Source organism: Nomascus leucogenys, chromosome 18 (genome assembly GCF_006542625.1).
Source record: "Nomascus leucogenys isolate Asia chromosome 18, Asia_NLE_v1, whole genome shotgun sequence".
Taxonomy (NCBI): domain Eukaryota; kingdom Metazoa; phylum Chordata; class Mammalia; order Primates; family Hylobatidae; genus Nomascus; species Nomascus leucogenys.
Genome location: NC_044398.1, coordinates 24,133,285 through 24,152,948, shown reverse-complemented (window position 1 = coordinate 24,152,948; position 19,664 = coordinate 24,133,285). Strand labels below are relative to the sequence as shown.

The 19,664-nt window shown below is 43.3% G+C and overlaps 1 protein-coding gene across 2 annotated transcripts in view; it reads right to left on the bottom strand.

Annotated features, from left to right (window-relative positions):
- Positions 1–19,664, bottom strand: part of VCL (vinculin) — a 128,095-nt gene that overhangs the window by 6,386 nt on the left and 102,045 nt on the right. The window contains exons 11-19 of one of the 2 annotated variants that reach the window (XM_030799034.1): positions 18,983–19,173; positions 17,585–17,784; positions 16,118–16,246; positions 12,359–12,508; positions 9,768–9,876; positions 8,340–8,642; positions 6,397–6,521; positions 4,576–4,761; positions 1,614–1,817 (exon numbers count right to left, since the gene is read on the bottom strand). In XM_030799034.1, the coding sequence (XP_030654894.1) occupies positions 1,614–1,817; positions 4,576–4,761; positions 6,397–6,521; positions 8,340–8,642; positions 9,768–9,876; positions 12,359–12,508; positions 16,118–16,246; positions 17,585–17,784; positions 18,983–19,173 (1,597 nt within the window). The remainder of the gene's footprint in view (positions 1–1,613; positions 1,818–4,575; positions 4,762–6,396; positions 6,522–8,339; positions 8,643–9,767; positions 9,877–12,358; positions 12,509–16,117; positions 16,247–17,584; positions 17,785–18,982; positions 19,174–19,664) is intronic. The other variant, XM_030799033.1, reaches the window with a different exon arrangement.

The following is a 19,664-nucleotide window of genomic DNA, read 5'->3' as shown; positions in this document are numbered from 1 at the left end:
GGAGCCTTTCCAGATGCTGAAATCACCCTCTTCATGCTTACCCTTCTTGCAAATAGCAGCCAAGGGCTCTTGCTACTTAACTAGAATTTCAAACCCCAAGTAACTATTCTCAGCCTGGGTGAGGGGGAAAAAAAAAAAAAAAAAAAAAAGATATTTTCTGATCTAGCCTGCTCTGGCTATTCCCTCTACTGCCTCTTATTTGTCCCGTCAGCCTGAACGAACATGTTGCTTTAATTTTTCCCACGTAAAAGGGTAAAGAATCAATTCTTCAGTCCCCTCAGCTAAGTGAAGACTCCCCTCAGCTAAGCTAAGAGGATGCAAGAGAAGGCATTAGGAAAATAAAAGTTGTGATTCAGGCTGTAAAGGGAACCCTCACTCCAAGGAATGGCAGTTTATCTTAGACTTGGCATTTTGGTTTACTAAAACCTTCATGGGTCATAGTAAAGAAACAGACAAGTTATTTATTCTGTGCCCTCTCATGAAAGCTCCTCTTTTGGCTGCTAACAACCCCAAGTCATAGCAACTGCAATGTTCAAAACTAGCTAAAAGTCCAGGCCCTACTCATTTTTCCCCTCATGCTCTTCATTTCTCTACAGTGCAGTGAGGCATACACAAACCATACCACTGCAGGGTGCTCTGCAAGAGGCCTCTACAGGCACCATGAAGCGGTTCATCATTTATGCTGGAAGGGTGTAACATCTCAGGCAGTAATTGAGGCCGGAGAGAACGCAGGTATGGGAAGAAGTCAAGAAGCAAGGGGTATGTTAGACAAGGTCCTCTGGGTCTACCTCTTCTAGTGCAGACCTAGGATCATTCCAGGACCCCATCACCTTGGTTAGAAGATAGCATAGTGCCATGGTTAGTTACTACCCATCACTCTTCAAAGCCTTTCTTCTTGCAGCATGCCACCTTTAAAGGGAAAAGTGATCACCCCAATCCCCCTACTCTCCAAACTAGCTTTGGTTCATTCCCCAAGGCCAAAGTTCTATGGCGGCCTGTCTTGTGGCCTTGAGTACTCCGTTTCCCACTCCCACTCCCTCCCGCTGAGATACCTGGACAAGCAGTCAGTGAGGCCCCATTCTCTATGGACTCCCATAAAGGCCAGCATCTGCCACATAGCCAAGTGCAGGGCAGCAAGCAGTCCTCCCCCAGAGACCCTGCCCTATAAAGCTGCCTCTCCCCCTCATCAACTCTGCCTGAGCCATCAGTGAGGGGTCAGTCGGGAGCAGGCAAAGCTCAATGGTCAGGCCAGGTGACCTCGTAATGGTCTACCATGGTTCCTGACCTGGAAGTCATTGAGAGATGCATCCACGGCTTCCCAAGGGGTTTAAAGTTCCAGCGATGGCCACAAAATCAGTAAGAAAAGGAATCCTTTCAAAAAGTGACCCCCCATCTCTCTTCATCCCCTAAACATAAATGCAGTCCAATTAATCTGGCATTAGCAGACCTATCAAACTTGTGAAGCCAGTCCTAACAACATGGTGCAGACAGACAGATGCCCGCCCTGCTCAGACTCACAGGACCAGCACAGATCATGAGTGATGCAATGTGTCAAGGCTGCACATGGCCGGATGCATATGGAGCAGCCCCCAACTGGGGGTGCTGATCAGTACCTTACTAGACCACTTGGTAGCTTCCCGATGCAAGGACTGAGCCGCGGCCAGAATGGGCTGGTTGACCGGCTGATTGGATGGCATTAACAGCAGCTCAGGTTCGTAATCGTCTTCCATGTCAGGGGGGACAGGGAACCCAGCAGCATCGGCCGCATCTGCCTCAGCTACAACACCTATACCCACCTCAGCGGCTGGGATGCCCGGCTTTGTCGATGGCGGGAAGGATGAGAAATAGGGATAGTGTTAGTAAGAGCAATACGACTTGGGAAACTGGGCTTCAGCTGGTTTAGTAACCAAAGCCTGCCTAGGATGAGAAAGAAACATGTTCTCTAGGAGCCTTGTGTACCAAGCTTCACAGAAGGGGGAATTCTCAGCCTCCAGCGCCACTCAGCCCAAGCCATCATGTGGTGAGAGAAGAAAGGGGACTCACTCCAATGGCAAAGGGCTTCTAGAGAAATCTTCACACCAAGAAAGCAAGTGGCATCCATTTCTTTAATATACTTGATACTAAAGTCAAACTTGACAAGAGTGATTCTCACATCAGAATATTTGTGAGGAGCCAAACAACCAAACGATAGTAGCAAATTACCTTTAAAAGGAATCCGGAGAGAAAAAGTAAATGCAACCACACAAGTTACTTTGTACAGAACAAAGTGAACACTGCTGGATCATATGGTCACTGTTCTACATTTTCCTGGGACACAGGAGGCAATTTGGGTCAGCTCTGCAGCTGCCAGACATAGATTATTTCCTTCATGAGTTAAAAGTCCCAGAATTAAAAATGATACATCAGAGGTAACGAATACCAAACTAGGAAAGAGGCAGGAAAAACAAACAGAATGGTGACTGAAGAGAACTTAAGTACCCCACTGTCACCCAGCTGTAAGGGGCCTCAAGAAGCCACCTCGTCAGCCACCCATCTCGAACACCCACACATCAGACCAGCTCTCTATCCCCTCAAGGTCTTTCAAGGCAAAGCTTCTACCATCTCTTTTTGCATCCATTGCTAGTACCAACTCAGAAAGCTTCTCCTTGGGTACAACCTAAATTTCTTGCAAAATAGGTTCTCACTCACCCCAAACTCTGCTTATCTAGTTCACAGATAGAATAATATGTGAACTTGGCAAGTGACTGCAGCTGAGCTCACAGAAGCTCAGAAGAATGGTGCTCATTTAAGAATGAGAATCATGATGGAGAGAACATGAATTTAGAACCAGGGATGGAGATTATAAAAGCCAGGTGCTGAAAATAGACTAACACAGAAAATTAAAAACTGCCACAACGAAGCCAAACCATTTATACAAAGAATGGTGAACACAGGTTCTTTACATCAAACATCTATATTCAAGAGGAAGTAGTTTATATGGAATTTTCTTTGAGGTTGTTATCACTCCTAAAAATCTTAACCTGCACACAAAACCTGACTCCAAAGGGTGACTATGTTAGAGGATTCAGGGCCAACAAGGGGTTCAGATACCATCTAAACTCTTTTGCCTAAACTCAACCAAGACCCATCTCTGCTGCTCAGAAGAAAAGCCAGCTCACTGCTGCTAAGGCTCAGAGTCCCACAGTGTACAAAGACAGATAGGTTGACAGACACACAAACAGATATTCCTCCCCAGCCCAGTACACACATGGTTCAAGTAGCTTCTGACTTCACACAACTCAAAGTCAGCAAACTCCTGATGTTGCACACTTCAGGAGACAGACCTTAGGACTTATGGCCACAAACAGCAGAGTGGGGCAAGTAATGTGGGCCAATGCTGTCTGCTTTTAAGTTTGTTTTTTTTTTTAAATAATTCATGTATATTTTTTTGTTCTGCATAGTGTATTTTGGTTCATTGTAATGAAATTTAAATTTCCTTTAAAATCTTCACTGTCACCCTCCCCCACTCCCCATGCACAGTGGGGCTCTGCCACATGCAGTTGGAGAGATACCATTATAAATAATTCTACAGGTCAGGTCCAACACCAGCAAAGTCTCCCTTCCTTCTTAGAACCTGGGCTCACAGCTAACAGTTCAGCAAAATACAGAGTTAAAAACCAGTGTGAATTTCCCAGCCTGAAAAAAATCCAAGATCAGCTGCAGGTGCAGGAGGTCCCTGAGGAAGTACAATCGACACAAGAGCTTGAAAGCTGTTAGGATATGCAAAGAATAAAGGCAGATAGGTGGTGGGAATAAAGATCTAGGGTCATAAAAACATTAAAAAAAAAAATCTAGAATCATATTAGAAACAGTTTAGAACTAAGAGCTACCTTTCACAAGGTTAGCAATAATATTCCTCTTATCTAGAAAAGCTACTGCTCACTTTTCATCATTTAGGGGAAAATAGGCAAAAGTTATTCATAGGGCAAGACTGCTGTAGCATCCATATTTTTACCAACCACATTAATATTTACACCTTCAGATTTGCTGAGTAAGAGACAGCCTGGAGCTGTCTTGAGTTGAGAGGTAAAATGATTCTGAGAAAGGACAAAAGCACATGGCTTCTAAGATACCAATCTACTTGCTTCTGTGGAAAAAAAAAAAAAAACAGAAAGAAAATGCAAACATTTCATCTAGCTTTAGCACAGCCCACAGAATTCATATTTGAAGCTCTGATCATTAGCAATGTAGCATCTAAAAACATTTGCAGTTCCAAGAAAGATAAGCAATTTCTAAAAGACCCCAAATGCTAAGGTCAAGGCAGCTGGCACTCTAATGGACAAAGAGGACAGGAACCCTCTTCTCAAATCACAGGCACCCTGACTCTGGCTTTTGCAAGCTTGAAGGAGAAACCATCAGGTGTCAGAAACATCTCACTAAAGCACAGGTAAGAAGAGGAATATGCTATTGGCAACACAGGAACCAAAGGAGAGAGAGAGGGTGACTCCAAATAGACTCTTCTTTCTGGGTCTTTCATGGTCCTTCATCCTTTCTGAGAAGACATCCTTTCTCAACAAGAAAAGCTTCACTACTTACCTTGCTGGACCACTTGCGAGCTTCATCATGGAGCTGTCTGGCAGCCATCATCATTGGCTGGTTAATCACCTCCCCGGCCTTCTGCTCAGGGAACTCTTCATCCTTTTCCTCTGGTGGTGGAGGCCTAGGTGGAGGGACCTCACCTTCAGGCAGAGGTGGTTTGGGAGGAGCAAGCTCATCTGTTAGCTAAAAAAGAGAAAACAAGTTGTAAGTGAAGCCCTAAAATTACTACCCCCTGGAATTCTTTCCTTTCTGCTAAAAAGCATCCCTAGAAAATCCACCCACATTCACTCCACGTAAGACCACCCACACTGAGCCACAAGGACCACCTGCTTCAATCTCAACAGAAGCAGGTTTCTCTACAAAAAGCTAGCAGTGGCCGGGCTCAGTGGCTCACGCCTATAATCCTAGCACTTTGGGAGGCCAAGGCAGGTGGATCACCTGAGGTCAGGAGTTCAAGACCAGCCTGGCCAACATGGCGAAACCCCATCACTACTAAAAACACAAAAATGAGCCGGGCATGGTGGCATGTGCCTGTAATCCCAACTACTCGAGAAGCTGAGGCAGGAGAATCGCTTGAACCCAGGAGGCAGAAGTTGCCGTGAGCTGAGATCATGCCAAGCGCTCCAGCCTGGGCGACAGAGCAAGACTCTGTCTCAAAAAAAGAAAAAAAGAAAAAAAAAAAAAGGCTCGCAGCTACTGTTTTGGTCGCATCCCAGGGAATTCTAGACAGTGCTACCAGATGAAGGATTCTCAAAAAATCCCTAAAGAAGATATAAGTTCTGGTCCTGGTTCTACCAAAAAGCAGCTACATAGGCAAGTAACTTCTCCCCTTGGCCTGAGGTTCCTCATCTGTCACTGAGGGGTAGCTGGACCAAATGACCTCTAAGATCCAGATTCTAAATGGCATAACTCTGTTGCTCACATAAGAAGCCATTCCCAGGAATAGCCCTCTCTCCCAGCTCTAAACACCCACCAAGCACCCAGCTGGGAAGAATCTAAGAAGCGTTGAAGGCTGGGAAACACTGTTCCTTAGCTGTATGCGCAATGACCCAATTTTGTACTCAGCCAACTTAGAAACTTAACATCTTTTACTGACATTAAATATGGGAAAGTAAATCAGATTATTGCCTTGATAAGTTATTTACAAAGTCAAGGTATTTCTAATACTGTTAGTTGGAATAAGTGTCTAGAAATAATCACTATTTCTGTTTCTGGAATTTGTATCTGCAACATACTGCCTAGCTAGCTTCTTCCTACACCATGTAAAAATATATTCACAGTACTTGCGGGGGGTAGTGGGGAAGGTATCTAAAGTTCTTAAACTATAGTTGGAAAAAAATTTTTAAAAGCATGTATCTTGTTACTTAAAAAAAAAGTCAAATAAAGGAAAGAACCAACACAAGATTTCAACCACCTCGGTCCTACCATTATCAACTAAGAACACACCAAATCTCCTTACTCCAAGCTGTGCAGATTATTTTACCACAATGCACTACCTCATCACTCATCACATCCACACTTACCAAAGCCAGCTCCTCTGCTCCAGCCGCTCCCATCACAGCAAGCCACTACCACACACACCAGTACTACACACACACACACACACACACACACACACACAAAACCCATGCATGTAAGCTCTAGGTTATAACTCCACTGGATTCAGGAATGAAAATCGAGATCTGCCTCCCACTAAGCTTCCAATGAAAGCTAAACGAAGCCACCTAGTGATGGAGGCTCTAAAACACAATCTACCTCTCTCTTGCTGCAGTCTCAACACCTTCCTGCTCAGTTCTCTGCATCTCTGAATTTACTTACTCGGAGTTGTTCAAGGTCGGGTGGAGGCGGCGGGAAGTCAGGCTCCTGAGGTTGGAAGGCTTCTCTGACCTTGGCCACAGCTCCCAGGATCCGATATCCTGAGTCCAGGAAGCTCTTTTGCAGTCCTAAACACAAGACATCCTCACTTTCAGCTGGGTGGGTCAGTGCCCCAAAGCACTGTCTGTGCAGCAGAAGAACTGGTTCCATGAACAAAAGCTGGATGTGAAGGTGCCAGTAAATATCATGGGCAGTGATTGAAGAGGGAGGGAGGTAGGACAAGGCAGATGCCCTGAGGCCTGCAGAGCATTGGAAGCATCACAAACCAGCTGTTCTTTTAGTGTTCAGGGTGCCTTCTTGGCTGTACAACTAAAAAGTACCCAGGAGATCCCTGGGCATGAACACTTTGGGCTCAGGTGGCATCCATCACCTCTCTTATGATGAGACAGTCAAGAGAGAAGCCTGCCCAACTCAGAACATGGGAGATGTCAGTTTCAGATTGGACATACATTCCCTGAAGTACTTCTCACCTTTCTCTCTACTCCTTTGCTGTCCTTGGCATTCAGTATGTTAACACTTATGCTGAGCTGCGCTACTCTGTCTAGTTGCCTGGAATTTAGGAATCTACTCTACTATTAGAAACTCCAATTAGGAAACCAAGCATGTCCTTAGTGATAATGGGTTTTGGATATTAGAAAGATTCTGCCTGAACCAGAGATGGATAGGGGAGCCCCTCCTTCCTACTCTCTTGCACTGACTACATTCTACTCATAGACAAGACTGAAAACATCAGATGTTCAAAACAGGAAGGAATTCAGATGATTTCAACCAAAGGAGCAGTTCCAATTATGATCTGCCATGGTAGTACCAAAAATATGATCAAAATCCACCTAAAGAAAACCCAGATTTTCTTTAGGTGTAGGGCCTAGGAGACCCACAGATCAACTTAAGCCCTCCAGATTTGATAGAAATTGAGAATGCTTTACAGAGAAAAAAAAGCATTTTAAGAAAAGCCCAAGAGAAGTTAACGCCAGTTACATAAACTAAATGGATGGTAAATTGGTTATCATGCATCTTTTGAAAATTTTCCAAAATAATGACTGAACAAGGCGAGGAGCTATTTAGCCAGATCATATTAAGAAAGCACAGGCTGGATGCCTGTAATCCCAGCACTTTGGGAGGCCAAGGCAGGTGGATCACCTGAGGTCTGGAGTTTGAGACCAGCCTGGCCAACATGGTGAAACTCAGTCTCTACTAAAACTACAAAAAATTAGCTGGGTGTGGTGGTGGAAGCCTGTAATCCCAGCTACTCCGGAGGCTGGGGCAAGAGAATCACTTGAATCCAGGCGGGGGCAGAGGTTGCAGTGAGCCGAGATTGCGCCATTGTACTCCAGCCTGGGCAACAAGAGCAAAACTCTGTCTCAAAAAAAAAAAAAAGCGCAGAGACTGGGCACGGTGGCTCACGCCTGTAATCCCAGCACTTTGACAGGCCAAGGCAGGTGGATCACCTGAGGTGAGGAGTTCAAGACCAGCCTGGCCAACATGGCAAAACCCTATCTACTAAAAACACAAAAATTAGCCGGGCATGGTGGCACACACCTGTAATCCCAGCTACTTGGGAGGCTGAGGTAGGAGAATTGCTAGAACGCAGAAGGTGGAGGTTTCAGTGAGCTGAGATCATGCCACTGCCCTCTGGCCTGGGTGAGCGTCTCAAAAAAAAAAAGAAAGCACAGAGAAGTTGGTCCAGAAAAACTAACATACAACAAGCCTGCTGGTAACTGCAGAGATTTGGACGGAAAAAGATTAATCTAGCATTCTCAAACTAAGTGTCTATAGTTTTTGCCCCCAGACTTTGTATGTGGTGGTTGTGGGGTACATATTCCCTCACGACCTTTCCTGAGTTAACCTCTCAGCGGAGGTGAGCCATAGTGCCATGCATTGCTTACCAGGGTGGGAAATGTTTCCAGCCACAGCTTTTGCATCCATCACCATCGGGGAGATGGTTTTGCTCAATTCATCAGAGGCAGCTTTCACAGCCTCGCGGAACTTGGGATCCTCGGAATTCTCCACCTCCCTCTTAGCCACCAGCAGGATCCGGTTGGCCCGACGAGCAATGCTGGTTGCCCCAGCAACCAGCATCTGAGGCTGAATGTTGGCCATAGCTACCTTGCACTTGTCCAGGTCTTTTTTAATTGCTTCTTCTGAAGCATCCAACAGAGATTTGGTATCAATGGCTTCGTCCACCAGTCCTGTTAGGAAAACAGAAATAGAATTTAGTTTCAATTTAGAAGAATAGAAACTCCAAAACACTGTTATCCACTCAAGTTTCTCATGAGAAAGTATAACATCCAGAATTCTCTTCTTCAGCTCAAACTCTTCCTACATAATCAAAAGCTTCCAGGTAAACACCACAGTTTAAAAAAAAAAAAAAGTGAGGACATAGCCCAAAAGCCCATCTGGATTTGCAGCATTTATACCAACCGTGGTTGCCAGCCTTCTTGTATCCACCCCAGACAACCAGAAATGCAACATCGGGAGGAAACAAGGAATACGTCTGAAACCATCACTGCATCACCACCATGTTATCTGTGAATAATATTTTCTCCCTGCCCATCTCACTCCCCAGCCATCTGTTGCTTGTTGGCAGCTTGTAGTGCTCAAGATGAGCCATGCAGAGGATTCCAATAACCCTAACAGCCTGTTTCTTATTCCTGTTACCTCTTTTCAGACACCTCAGGAGTTCCACTTTCATCTGGGGCTGCCATGGACCCCAGTCACAGCAGGTTCTGCAGGGACAGCGAAAAGCCTACATTCCTCATTCCTTCTTTCCTATCTCTCCCTTTACAGAAAATGAAGACGATTCAGAGGTGCCACTTCAATTGCACAGACACGGGTTTGCTGGTGGTTGGTTTCTCCTTTTTTAAAAAACTACGTAGTTGATAAGTTGGAGGAAACTCTGAGACAAGTTGTATTAAATGGTAGCTATTGTGGTTCCTTGAAATGTGAACCCACTGAAAATGACAGGGATACTTACTGTATCCACAAACACCGCCTCCCAGCCTCTGAAACCAAACTCGGGCTCAGACTGGGCAAAGACACTATTCAAAGAGAAGATAGGAGCGGTGACAATAAACATCACGCCAGGAGGGCAGCATTAAAATAAGAGACTCAAAGAGTCTCTCTTCTGACAAAGTTGCAAGGCTTGAATGAGAAGCCGCCGCTGCTCAGCAGCCTTAATCAGGGCCAAGTACACTGCTGAGCACATGACCGGCCCTTTATCCAATTACAGCTGAGTAACAGAACCAGTCCCGCTCCAATTTCTCAGAACTCATTCTTCATGGATTAGACAACAAGAATTGTATACAAAACTCTACCTGTCATTTTTTCAACATTATCGATCCACTGGTTCTTCATGGTCTCAAAATGTTCATAAGCAGCTTGATTTCCAGGGTTCCTAAGTAAGATACGAGCAGCCGAGACCACCTGACAATGACAAAACACCTTTAAACACCAGAGCACCCTTGCTCTCCAAATACAAACCTTCAGCCAAGCTTTCTCCTCTTTACCTACAGATGGCACTATAAAGCCAGAAAGTGGCAAGTCTCTTTTCAGGCTGAACACATGAGATTTGGTCTCAATAAACAGCTCCCCAGAATGGGCCCTTCACAGGAAGGTTTTACCATCACAGCCTGATTTTAAGAAGGTAAGAAAGTGACAAAGTAAATGAGTGTCCACTTGATACTTCAGAAGAACATACACAAAACTGGCATATGTTTAAACACTTGATGTCAACTCTTCCATCTTAAAAAAATCACCATTAAGAAGGATACCGAAAAGTACTCAAAACTGATTTATGAATAATATGAAGAAAAAATCCTCACAACAACCCCATGAGACAGGACAGTTAATATCTCTACTTTAGAGATGCAAAAACCAAGTCTCAGAAAATTTAAGTGACTTGCTCAAGAGGTCCTGGCCAGTCAGTTACAGCATTTGGGGAAAAAAGGATCAACATTTGCTATGTATCTGGTAAGATACAGGGTGTACATGCATATTCTTAATCCAAATAGAGCCCATTAGGAAGGAGTTAGCTCCATTTTACAGATGAGAGACTAAGCATCAAGAGCACAGAGGCCTCGGCCGGGCGCAGTGGCTCATACCCATAATCCCAGCACTTTGGGAGACCGAGGCGGGTGGATCACTTGAGGTCAGGAGTTTGAGACCAGCCTGGCCAACATGGTGAAACCCCATCTTTAATAAAAATACAAAAAATTAGCTGGGTATGGTGGTGCACGCCTGTAATCTTAGCTACTGGGGAGGCTGAGGCAAGAGAATCGCTTGAACCCAGGAGGCGGAGTTTGCAGTGAGCCAAGATCATGCCACTGCATGCCAGCCTGGGCAACAGAGCAAGACTCCGTCTCGAAAAAAAAAAAAAATCACAGAGGTCTCAAGTCCAAATCTGTCTTCAGAGTCCTATTTTTTTCTATAATTGGTGTTATAAGCCTAGATTCCTGTTTCTCTTTTTTAGGAATCTCAGTTTCATATTGAAATTGTGTTTTATGTTCCATGTTTCATGGGAGCTTTTAAAGAGTGTTAGACATGTTTGTAGCTTATGAAAAATTGTGTAAAAGTTGGACAAGTTAAAAAGTTGGACAAGAGGATCTAATTTATTAACACACCACATAGGCAAAAGTTTAATGATTAAGAGACATGCCTATTTCCCCCATATCTCCTCACAAGTTCACACATAAGCCAGTATCACAAATTTGTAAAGCCTAGCATAGTTCCGAATGTATCATAGGCACTCAATAAATGTCTGAATAAATAAATGAAAAAATAATAAATTTTCTATAATTTGAATAGAAGAAAAATTGCACAAACATCACACTAAATAATGTTGAGCTAATATGTTTAAGAAAACCTATCACATAGTAGACTTTTAATAACTGTCCAATTTGGTTTTTTTTCCCAATCTTCTTTTGCTCCCAAACTTACTAGCCATGCCTTGTTACACAATAAGTAGAAAAAAGTTATAGAAACAGCTCAATTTAAAAAAAAAAAAAAAACTCTCACAAAGATGTGGAGAAAAGATATAAACTCCAAAATCAAAACAAAGTAGCCTCTTAAGATTATCCAAGCCGGCCGCAGTAGCTCATGCCTGTAATCTCAGCACTTTGGGAGGCCGAGGTGGGTGGATCACGAGGTCAGGAGTTCGAGACCAGCCTGGCCAACATGGAGAAACCCTGTCTGTATTAAAAATACAAAAATTAGCCGGGCATGGTGGCAGGTACCTGTAATCCCAGCTACTCAGGAGGCAGAATCAGGAGAACCACTTGAACCCAGGAAGTGGAGGCTGCAGTGAGCTGAGATTATGCCATTGCACTCCAGCCTGGGTGACAAGAGTGAAACTCTGTCTCTCAAAAAAAAAAAAAAAAAAAAAGATTATCCAAATATTTTCCTAGTTATGTGTGTATGTGGCAAGGAGATTGCTTTACTAATTTTTTCTACTTTCAAAACTAATAAATAGTCCTTGTAAAAAAAATTCAAACGTTATGGAAATGTATAAAGACAGTGACAGGGTCTTGCTCTGTCACCCCAGGCTGGAGTGCAGTGGGGCAATCAAAGCTTACTGCAGCCTCAACCTTCTGGGCTCAAATAATCCTCCCATCTCAGCCTCACAAATAGCTGGGTTCACAGGCTGCGCCACCACACCCAGCTAATTTTTTTTTTTTTTTGGTAGAGTCGGTGTCTCGCTATATTGCCCAGGCTGGTCTCAAACTCCCAGGCTCAAGCAGTCCTCCCGCCTCACCCTCCCAAAGTGCCAGAATTACAGATGTGAGCTACCGTGCTGGCCTGTATATGTTTTTTTATGCCATCTTACAGTAAGTATTCAAAAATGTATAGAAACTGTTCTGTAATTAACTTTCTTTACTGAACACTGTATGAGGAGTGAGCAAAACCCAACCTGGGGTGTGAGTTCTCGGGCCGTCTTCACTGAGGCCTGAATGCCTTCCACTGTTGATTTATTAGCAGTACCAACTGCAGCCGCCTTCTCGGCCGTAGCACCAAGCTTTCCTGAATGGTTTTCAAAGTTAGCTGCCCTCTCATCAAATACCTTGAGGAAAAAACAGACATTAAGAACATTTATTTCAATAAAATGGGTCAGGCAGCCTAAGAAAAAGTCTTATCTTTTAAGAAGGGCAGCAACTGCTCAAAGACTTTAGAGATGACATCAAACCCTAGTTAATAAAACAACAGTCAAACTCCAAATCCTGGCCTTGATGGATCTCCTCAGACATTTAGCCATCACCATCATGTGCAAATGCACACAAACACACACACACACACACACATAACCTTCATTTCCAGTTCAACCAGTGCTTACCAGGTACAAGCAGGAGCATTATATACTCTGCAGTAAGTTGCTGAATGTGAAGACTAAACAACCCCCATTCTCAAAAGCTTATCTTCTAGTTTGAAGAAGACAGTCAAACCCACTCCAGACTCTACTGTAGGTAGCTGGGTACGTTAAAAGCCCAGAACATCCACACAGTCCTAAACTGAGCTCCAGCCTCCCCAGAGCAGCATCCTTCATATATCCCATTACCATTAATGTTGTAAAAACTCTGCCCTTGACCTCCAAGGGAAAAACGATAGCTGGTGCTCACACTCAGGCCTCAGGGCAAGGATGACTGACTTTTATTAACCCCAAATGCAAAACCATCTACTTAATTGTTCATTCAGCTCTCAAATTTTAAAAAAGTTAATGTTTCCTTTAACAGGGATACTGTGCAAGGTTGCATACTGTGGAGGGGACTATTTAACTTAAAGTAGCAAGAGATCTTTGGTCATTTGTTCTAATAGATTATTGCAAAAGCTTATCTTCTTCAAACTAGAAGATAAGCTTTTGAGAATGGGGGTTATTTAGTCGTCACATTCAGTTAATTACTTACTGCATTATTAGAACTGATGCTTCCCAACAGTATTGGGTCAGGTTTATACACTACACGAACATGTCTGGAGCTGCCTAGTGGAATGCTTCCTCTTTTTTGTCACCTTCTGCCTAACTTGGAGACCAGTTCTGGCTCTAGACAATCTCTAAAGTTCTCTTGATTCAATAGCAAGTTCCAATATCATTGCCAGTGTTCTGTGTCTATCTTCTCAAGTCTCTTCCCCATGCCAGCCTCTTGTTTGGATTCAGCTACATGGGTTCCTGCCATTTAATGCCGAGAATCTCTGCCTAAAATCCCTGATCTCCTGGCCTCCTTCCCGTGGCCTCAGTTCTTTTACCCTAGCTGGTCTCCCACACTCTGGATCTCCTGGGCTTTTACCTACCTAATATCCTTGGTTGACCATCTCAGTGCCAGACCATGACTGTAGCTCCTTCTGATTTAACTAACTGCTTAACTCGCTTTTCTCGTCACTCAACCAAAATTTACTGAGCACCTACTATGTGCCAGACCCTGAGACAGGTGCTGAGGATACAAAAATGAGTAAGACACAATATCCTCATCTCAAGGAACTCACAGCCCAGTGAGAAAAAAGCACTCGAAAACAGATTTACAATACAGTGTGCTATGTACAATAATAGAGCTAAGCACTGATATTACAGGAGCAAAAGAAAAAGCACTTAACCACTCTAGGAAACAAAGGACGATAGGATGAAGGATAAATAGTAATTCACCAAAAAAGAAGGGGAAGATAATTACACAGAAAAAATAAAGACATGGAAAGGAGAGACTGTGCAGAAAACCACAAGCAACTAGGTATAGCTACGGCCAGAAATGAGAGGGAGGGGTTTGTAGGAAACAGGTATCGGAAGTGTCAGAGCTAGATCACAGAGCTCTGGCCTTATCCTCTGTGAAAGGACAGGCCCCACTGAAGGGTTTAAGCAGGAGAATGTAAGAGTCAGGTTGTATTTTTATTTGATTGATGGCCTAGTGAAAGAGTCAAAGAAGACCAGTTAGAGCTATGCAGTCATAGCTCTAGGGGGACTAGGGGACTAGGAAAATAATTAGAGCTATGGCAATATGAACAGAAAATGGATGTGAGATTAAATGAGCGTGGCTTAGTTGTTTATTTGTATGAACGGGTGCGGGGAAGGGAAAAGTCAATGACAACTCACAAATTTCTGAGAGAGAACAGAAGGACAACATATGCTGAGGTAACTAGGAAGGCTGTAGGTGGAGAGGCCCACCTAGATGTATCTACTAGTCTGAAAGAGAAGTCTGGAATGAAAAAAATAGCAAATCATCTCAGCCTAAGGGAACAATCGGCTGAACTGCCTAGTAACTCAGGTTACAGAAAGAAAACTGGGGTAATCAGCACATAATAACAAAAACCTCCGCCTACCGGTTCTACACCGTCTTGGGTACCTGACCCAAAACCCTTCTCGTTCACTGCCAATACTACAAAGGCTAGAAAACGAAATACTTGCTTTCCTAAACTCCTTTGCAGCTAGGGTGGCCATGAGACAGAGTTCAAGCCAATGAGGCATAGCAAAGCTCTCCTGGACAATTTCTAGGAAAGCCTCTATTTTCACTCATTCAGCACCAACAATGTGGCAGGCACTGTTCCAAGAAGGGGGAATAAGGCAATGACAGAATAAAGTCCCTCCCTGCATGGATCTTTCATGGTAGTGGGAGGGAGACAGACAAACCAAAAATGAAAAATGGGTAAATACATTAAATGTTGATAAATGCTAAGTTAAAAAGTAGGATATGGAGATGAAGAAATCCATGGGGATAGTAGTTGGGGTGGAGTTGTTATCTTAGTGGTCACCCAAAAGTGACATTTCAGTAGAAAGCTGAAGAAAGACAGTAACTAATAGATATAGTTATCTGGAGAAGACTGGAACAAACGAGTGCAAAGGCCCCAAGATTAGAACATATAAACACATACTAGGAATACAATTCAAGGAGGTACATACAGATGTACCATGAGGGGGAAGAGTGGTACCACACGAGAGCAAAGAAATGGATGGGGACCAGATCCAGTGGTGTGCTGAAGCCACTTGTACCGACTCATGCCAGCTCACAGGAGCCAAACATGTCCATCTCTTCCCAACTCAGGTTTCAGTGACTTCATGTTGAAACAGCCACCATGGGAGTATTTACATAATGGAAATCAACAAACATTACAAATCAAGGTTTTTTGTTTTCCTGGAGAGTTGGCTTACCAGCACATCACTGGCAATTCTCTTCATGGTTAGCACTCTGGTTTTACTCTGGGATAGCGGGGAGTCATTAGAAGGGTCTGAGTATAAGAATGACATCAATTGATTTAAAAAGATCATCCTGACTCGAAAAGGCAGTTGTGACTGGAGTACCCCTATTCTTCATTTCTTCCTGCCTTTAACATGATGCCATCCCACACCTTGAGAAAATGACCTAGAAAATCATAGAAATGCCAGCTTTCATGATATTTAGCTGCTGAACCAATGCCAAAGCCACCTACTTCCATGTTTCTTGGTTTGTGATTAAAACAAACCCAGTTGTTTTCATCCCTGATGGTCAGGTCTTCTATTGCTTGCAACTAAAGATATTCCTCACTGATATACATGGAGACTAAAAGTAGAGGTGGTAGGGCTTTCCCTGTTCTGGTCTTCCACCCTTCATCTACAGTTTCCCAACCACTGATCCTGATGTCCACTGTAATCACATTTCACCTTTACATATACCTATAGCACAGGCCGACAGAAAAATGGAAGACCTCAGATACCCACCTCTTCCCTGTTAGGCGCATCAGGAGGCGCCGTGGCTGCCACTGCCAACAGCTTGATGGGAGTTGTGGTATCGCTGAAAACATCTGACACTTCCTGAGTCATGGCCTCCTGCATCCGAGCTTTTAGATCCTTAAAAACATTGTTTACATACGAAAATGTCCAGATATATCCTCAAAGCATATCTACTAATGCCCTTACTTCACTGACATTCATTCATCTATTCAGTCTTTCATTCAATAAATATTTATTTGTTAACTGTGTACAAAGCACTGAGCTAGCACAGAACAGGTGTAATTTATGAATCCTGCCCTGTAAGACATTAGTGGTGTAGTAGAAATAAGACATGACCCACATGTCCCTAGAGATTGTTCCACTCAATCAAGGAACCCTACTTCCTTTCTTGGTGGCCTCCATGAAATGATACTGAGAATCATGAGGTTGAGCCCAAAGAAGGCCCAGAGATGGGCTAGAGTTCCACACCATTGCCGGTTAATGATCACAGTAACTGTAAGGATTGTTTGGTGGATGTAGTGCCAAATTTCTGAGCAATTTATTGTCTTAAGAGGAAAGAAATCAAGAATGGGAATTTTTTAATCCAGGTTCCTTCAATTAAGTTTTCTAGAAAAACAATAACAAATATCTGTATCAATTTCTCAACATGGGTCTAAATAAGAGCATTCTTAGAAGCCATGAACAAGCTCTTTTTCATAGTCATCACATTTAATCCAATTTAAGTTTTCTGGATTTATACAAAGAAGTCTCCATCACCCTCATTGTTTCACAAGGTGGGCGGCATAAACTAGCTAGTGATACCTGAGATAATTTTAGGTGTTACATGGGCAAATGTTTTTACTTTAATAATTGTTTCTTTTAAAGGATAATAGAAAAAATACAACTAGCTTATCAAACCCAAGATTTCAGGATTATTACAAAGTTTTCTTTCACTTATTTATTTATTTATTAATTTGAAACGGAGTCTTGCCCTGTCACCCAGGCTGGAGTGCAGTGACGTGATCTTCAACCTCTGCCTCCCAGGTTCAGGTGATTCTCCCGCCTCAGCCTCCCAAGTAGCTGGGATTACAAGCATGTACCACCATGCCCAGCCCACAGAGTTTTCTCTTAAATAAACTTAAGTTTTAAAAAGAAGTCCATTAAAAAAAAAAAAAAAAGAAGTCCATTTTAAGAAAAATATTGGCTAAATAAAAGTACAGATGATATGTGGATAGAGCAAAAATCATGAAAGGGCTCTTGACTGAGTGGAATTTGGAAAACACAAATTTAGTTGCTACTATATACCAGCAAGCTTTTTCCTAATAAGCTCTAGATTTCCTTATAACTTTGGTCACACTCTTTTCATTTTCCCTAGACCCCAGAAATTATGTATTTTTCAAAACTCTCTCTTCCTTCCCTCGTCTTTCAATAATAGGAAGCATAAAAAGTAAAATGATACGTGCTCCTAACTTCTACCTTTAAGGAGTCTTGGAGCTGAGATGCAAGTGCTCGCGCCTGAGGACTCTCCCCTTCCCCTCTGGCAGCCAGGTCAGCCAGCTGGGCTGTCAGCTGGTCCACTCGGTCACACTTGGCGAGAAGATCTTGCCGATAAGGCCCCATCATAACATTAGCCAGGCGATGCCCTTCGGCCACAAGCCCCCGGATGGCAGCCTGACCTGGACCAAGAGAGAAACAATGAAACTTACAAGACCCAGAGGAGACAATTGCAATGCCATTCTGTGGTGTAGTGTGGTGTAGCGTCTTGCTCTATCACCCAAGCTGGAGTGCAGTGGCACAACAACAGCTCACTGCAGGCTTGACCTCCCGGCTCAAGTAATCCCTCCCACCACAGCCTCTCGAGTAGCTGGAACTACAAGTGTGCACCACCATATCTGGCTAATTGGTCTTTTTAGAGAGACAGGGTCTCACTATGTTGCCCAGGCTGGTCTCAAATCCCTGAGCTCAGGCGATCCACCCGCCTCGGCCTCCCAAAGTGCTGGGATTACAGGGGTGAGCCACCACACCCAGCCAGTTCTTTTTATTTAACACTTTATTTTTATTTCACTATCTTTTAAAATCATGATCTAAAATCTATGTAATATTTTATCATATTAACAATAATTATTTCACAAGTCAGTTATTATTAAACATTTATGCTGTATACATATATTCCTATATGCAACTTCTTAGAAAGATCTCTAATTATTTCTCAGAAAAAAACCCTTAATTTCCTGAGTCAATGGGTATGAACTTTGTTTAAAGCTCTTGACATCTAATACCAAATTTAGAAAGTTTGTACTAATTTATTTCTCCAGTAAATTATACATGTGCCCAATTCTCCAACTCCTCACAACACTGGGTATAACTAACTTAGAATTTTGTTTTTTGTTTTGTTTTGTTTTTAAAGAGACGTGGTCTCTGTCACTGAGGTTAGAATGCAGTGGTGTGATCATAGCTCACTACAGCCTGGAACTCCTGGTCTCAAGCGATCCTCCCACCTCAGCCTCCCAAGTAGCTGGAAAGGTGTGACTACAGGTGAGCATCACTATGTCCAGCCAATTCTTTACTCTTTTATTTTTGTACAGAGAGGGTCTTGCTATGTTGCTTGGCTGGTCTCAAACTCCTGGGCGCAAGTGATCCTCCCACCTTACCCTCCCAAAGCACTGGGATTACAAACATGAGCCACCATGCCTGGCCCGCTTCTTGATTACATCACAGGAATTTTACTGGCTGCATTTGGAAATGGAATCACAGTTACTTACCAGCAGCTAAAGAACCCTTACCTAATTACAGATGTTACAGGACCTTTATCAACAACTTGCTTATTAGCACTGAGACCAATTTAATGAGGGTTTAGTGCACTGCTGCCCTTACCGACTCCACGGTCATCCACTGTGGGATTATCAATCCACCGCTGTGCTTGCTCAATCTTGCCCTCAAGGTGTACAGCTGCTTTGGCGGGTCTGCTGTTGGCCACAGCCCGGTTGGTTTTGGTCTGCAGGTTCTGAAGGGCCGTGGCCACCTGTTTGGCCAAGGCTCGAGCCTCTGGAGAATCTCCTTTCCCCCTACAGAGAAAAAGACAGCCATCCTGTCACACATAAACACTATTTACATTGAGATCACATAGCTGCTAATGACAAATGCTAATAGGATGACAAATTGCTCCTGATTACTATTAATTTGGTTTGAAAGGAGTGGTTTATTTATTTGGCCCTTACATAAGAAATTAATAATTTACATTCAGATTATTTTGTCCTAGTTAAGACATTAAATATGAGTTTGCATCAATAAAGCTCAAATCAATCATTTGGTTAGCTGAGCTCAATCAATCATCACTAGGTTAGCTGCACCCTCTGCCTGCCACCTCCAAAAACACTAGTTTCCCCTGGAACTGGGTGGGCCCAGGCAGCCATGTTTGTTGTAGGAGCAGCTGAAGTAGTTATAGTGGAACTAGTAGTAGTACTATCTTTTGAGTCCTAATTCTGCCAGGTACTATTGCAAGCAATTTTTTGTTGTTGTTTGTTTTTTGTTTTGAGAGGGGTTTTGCTCCATCACC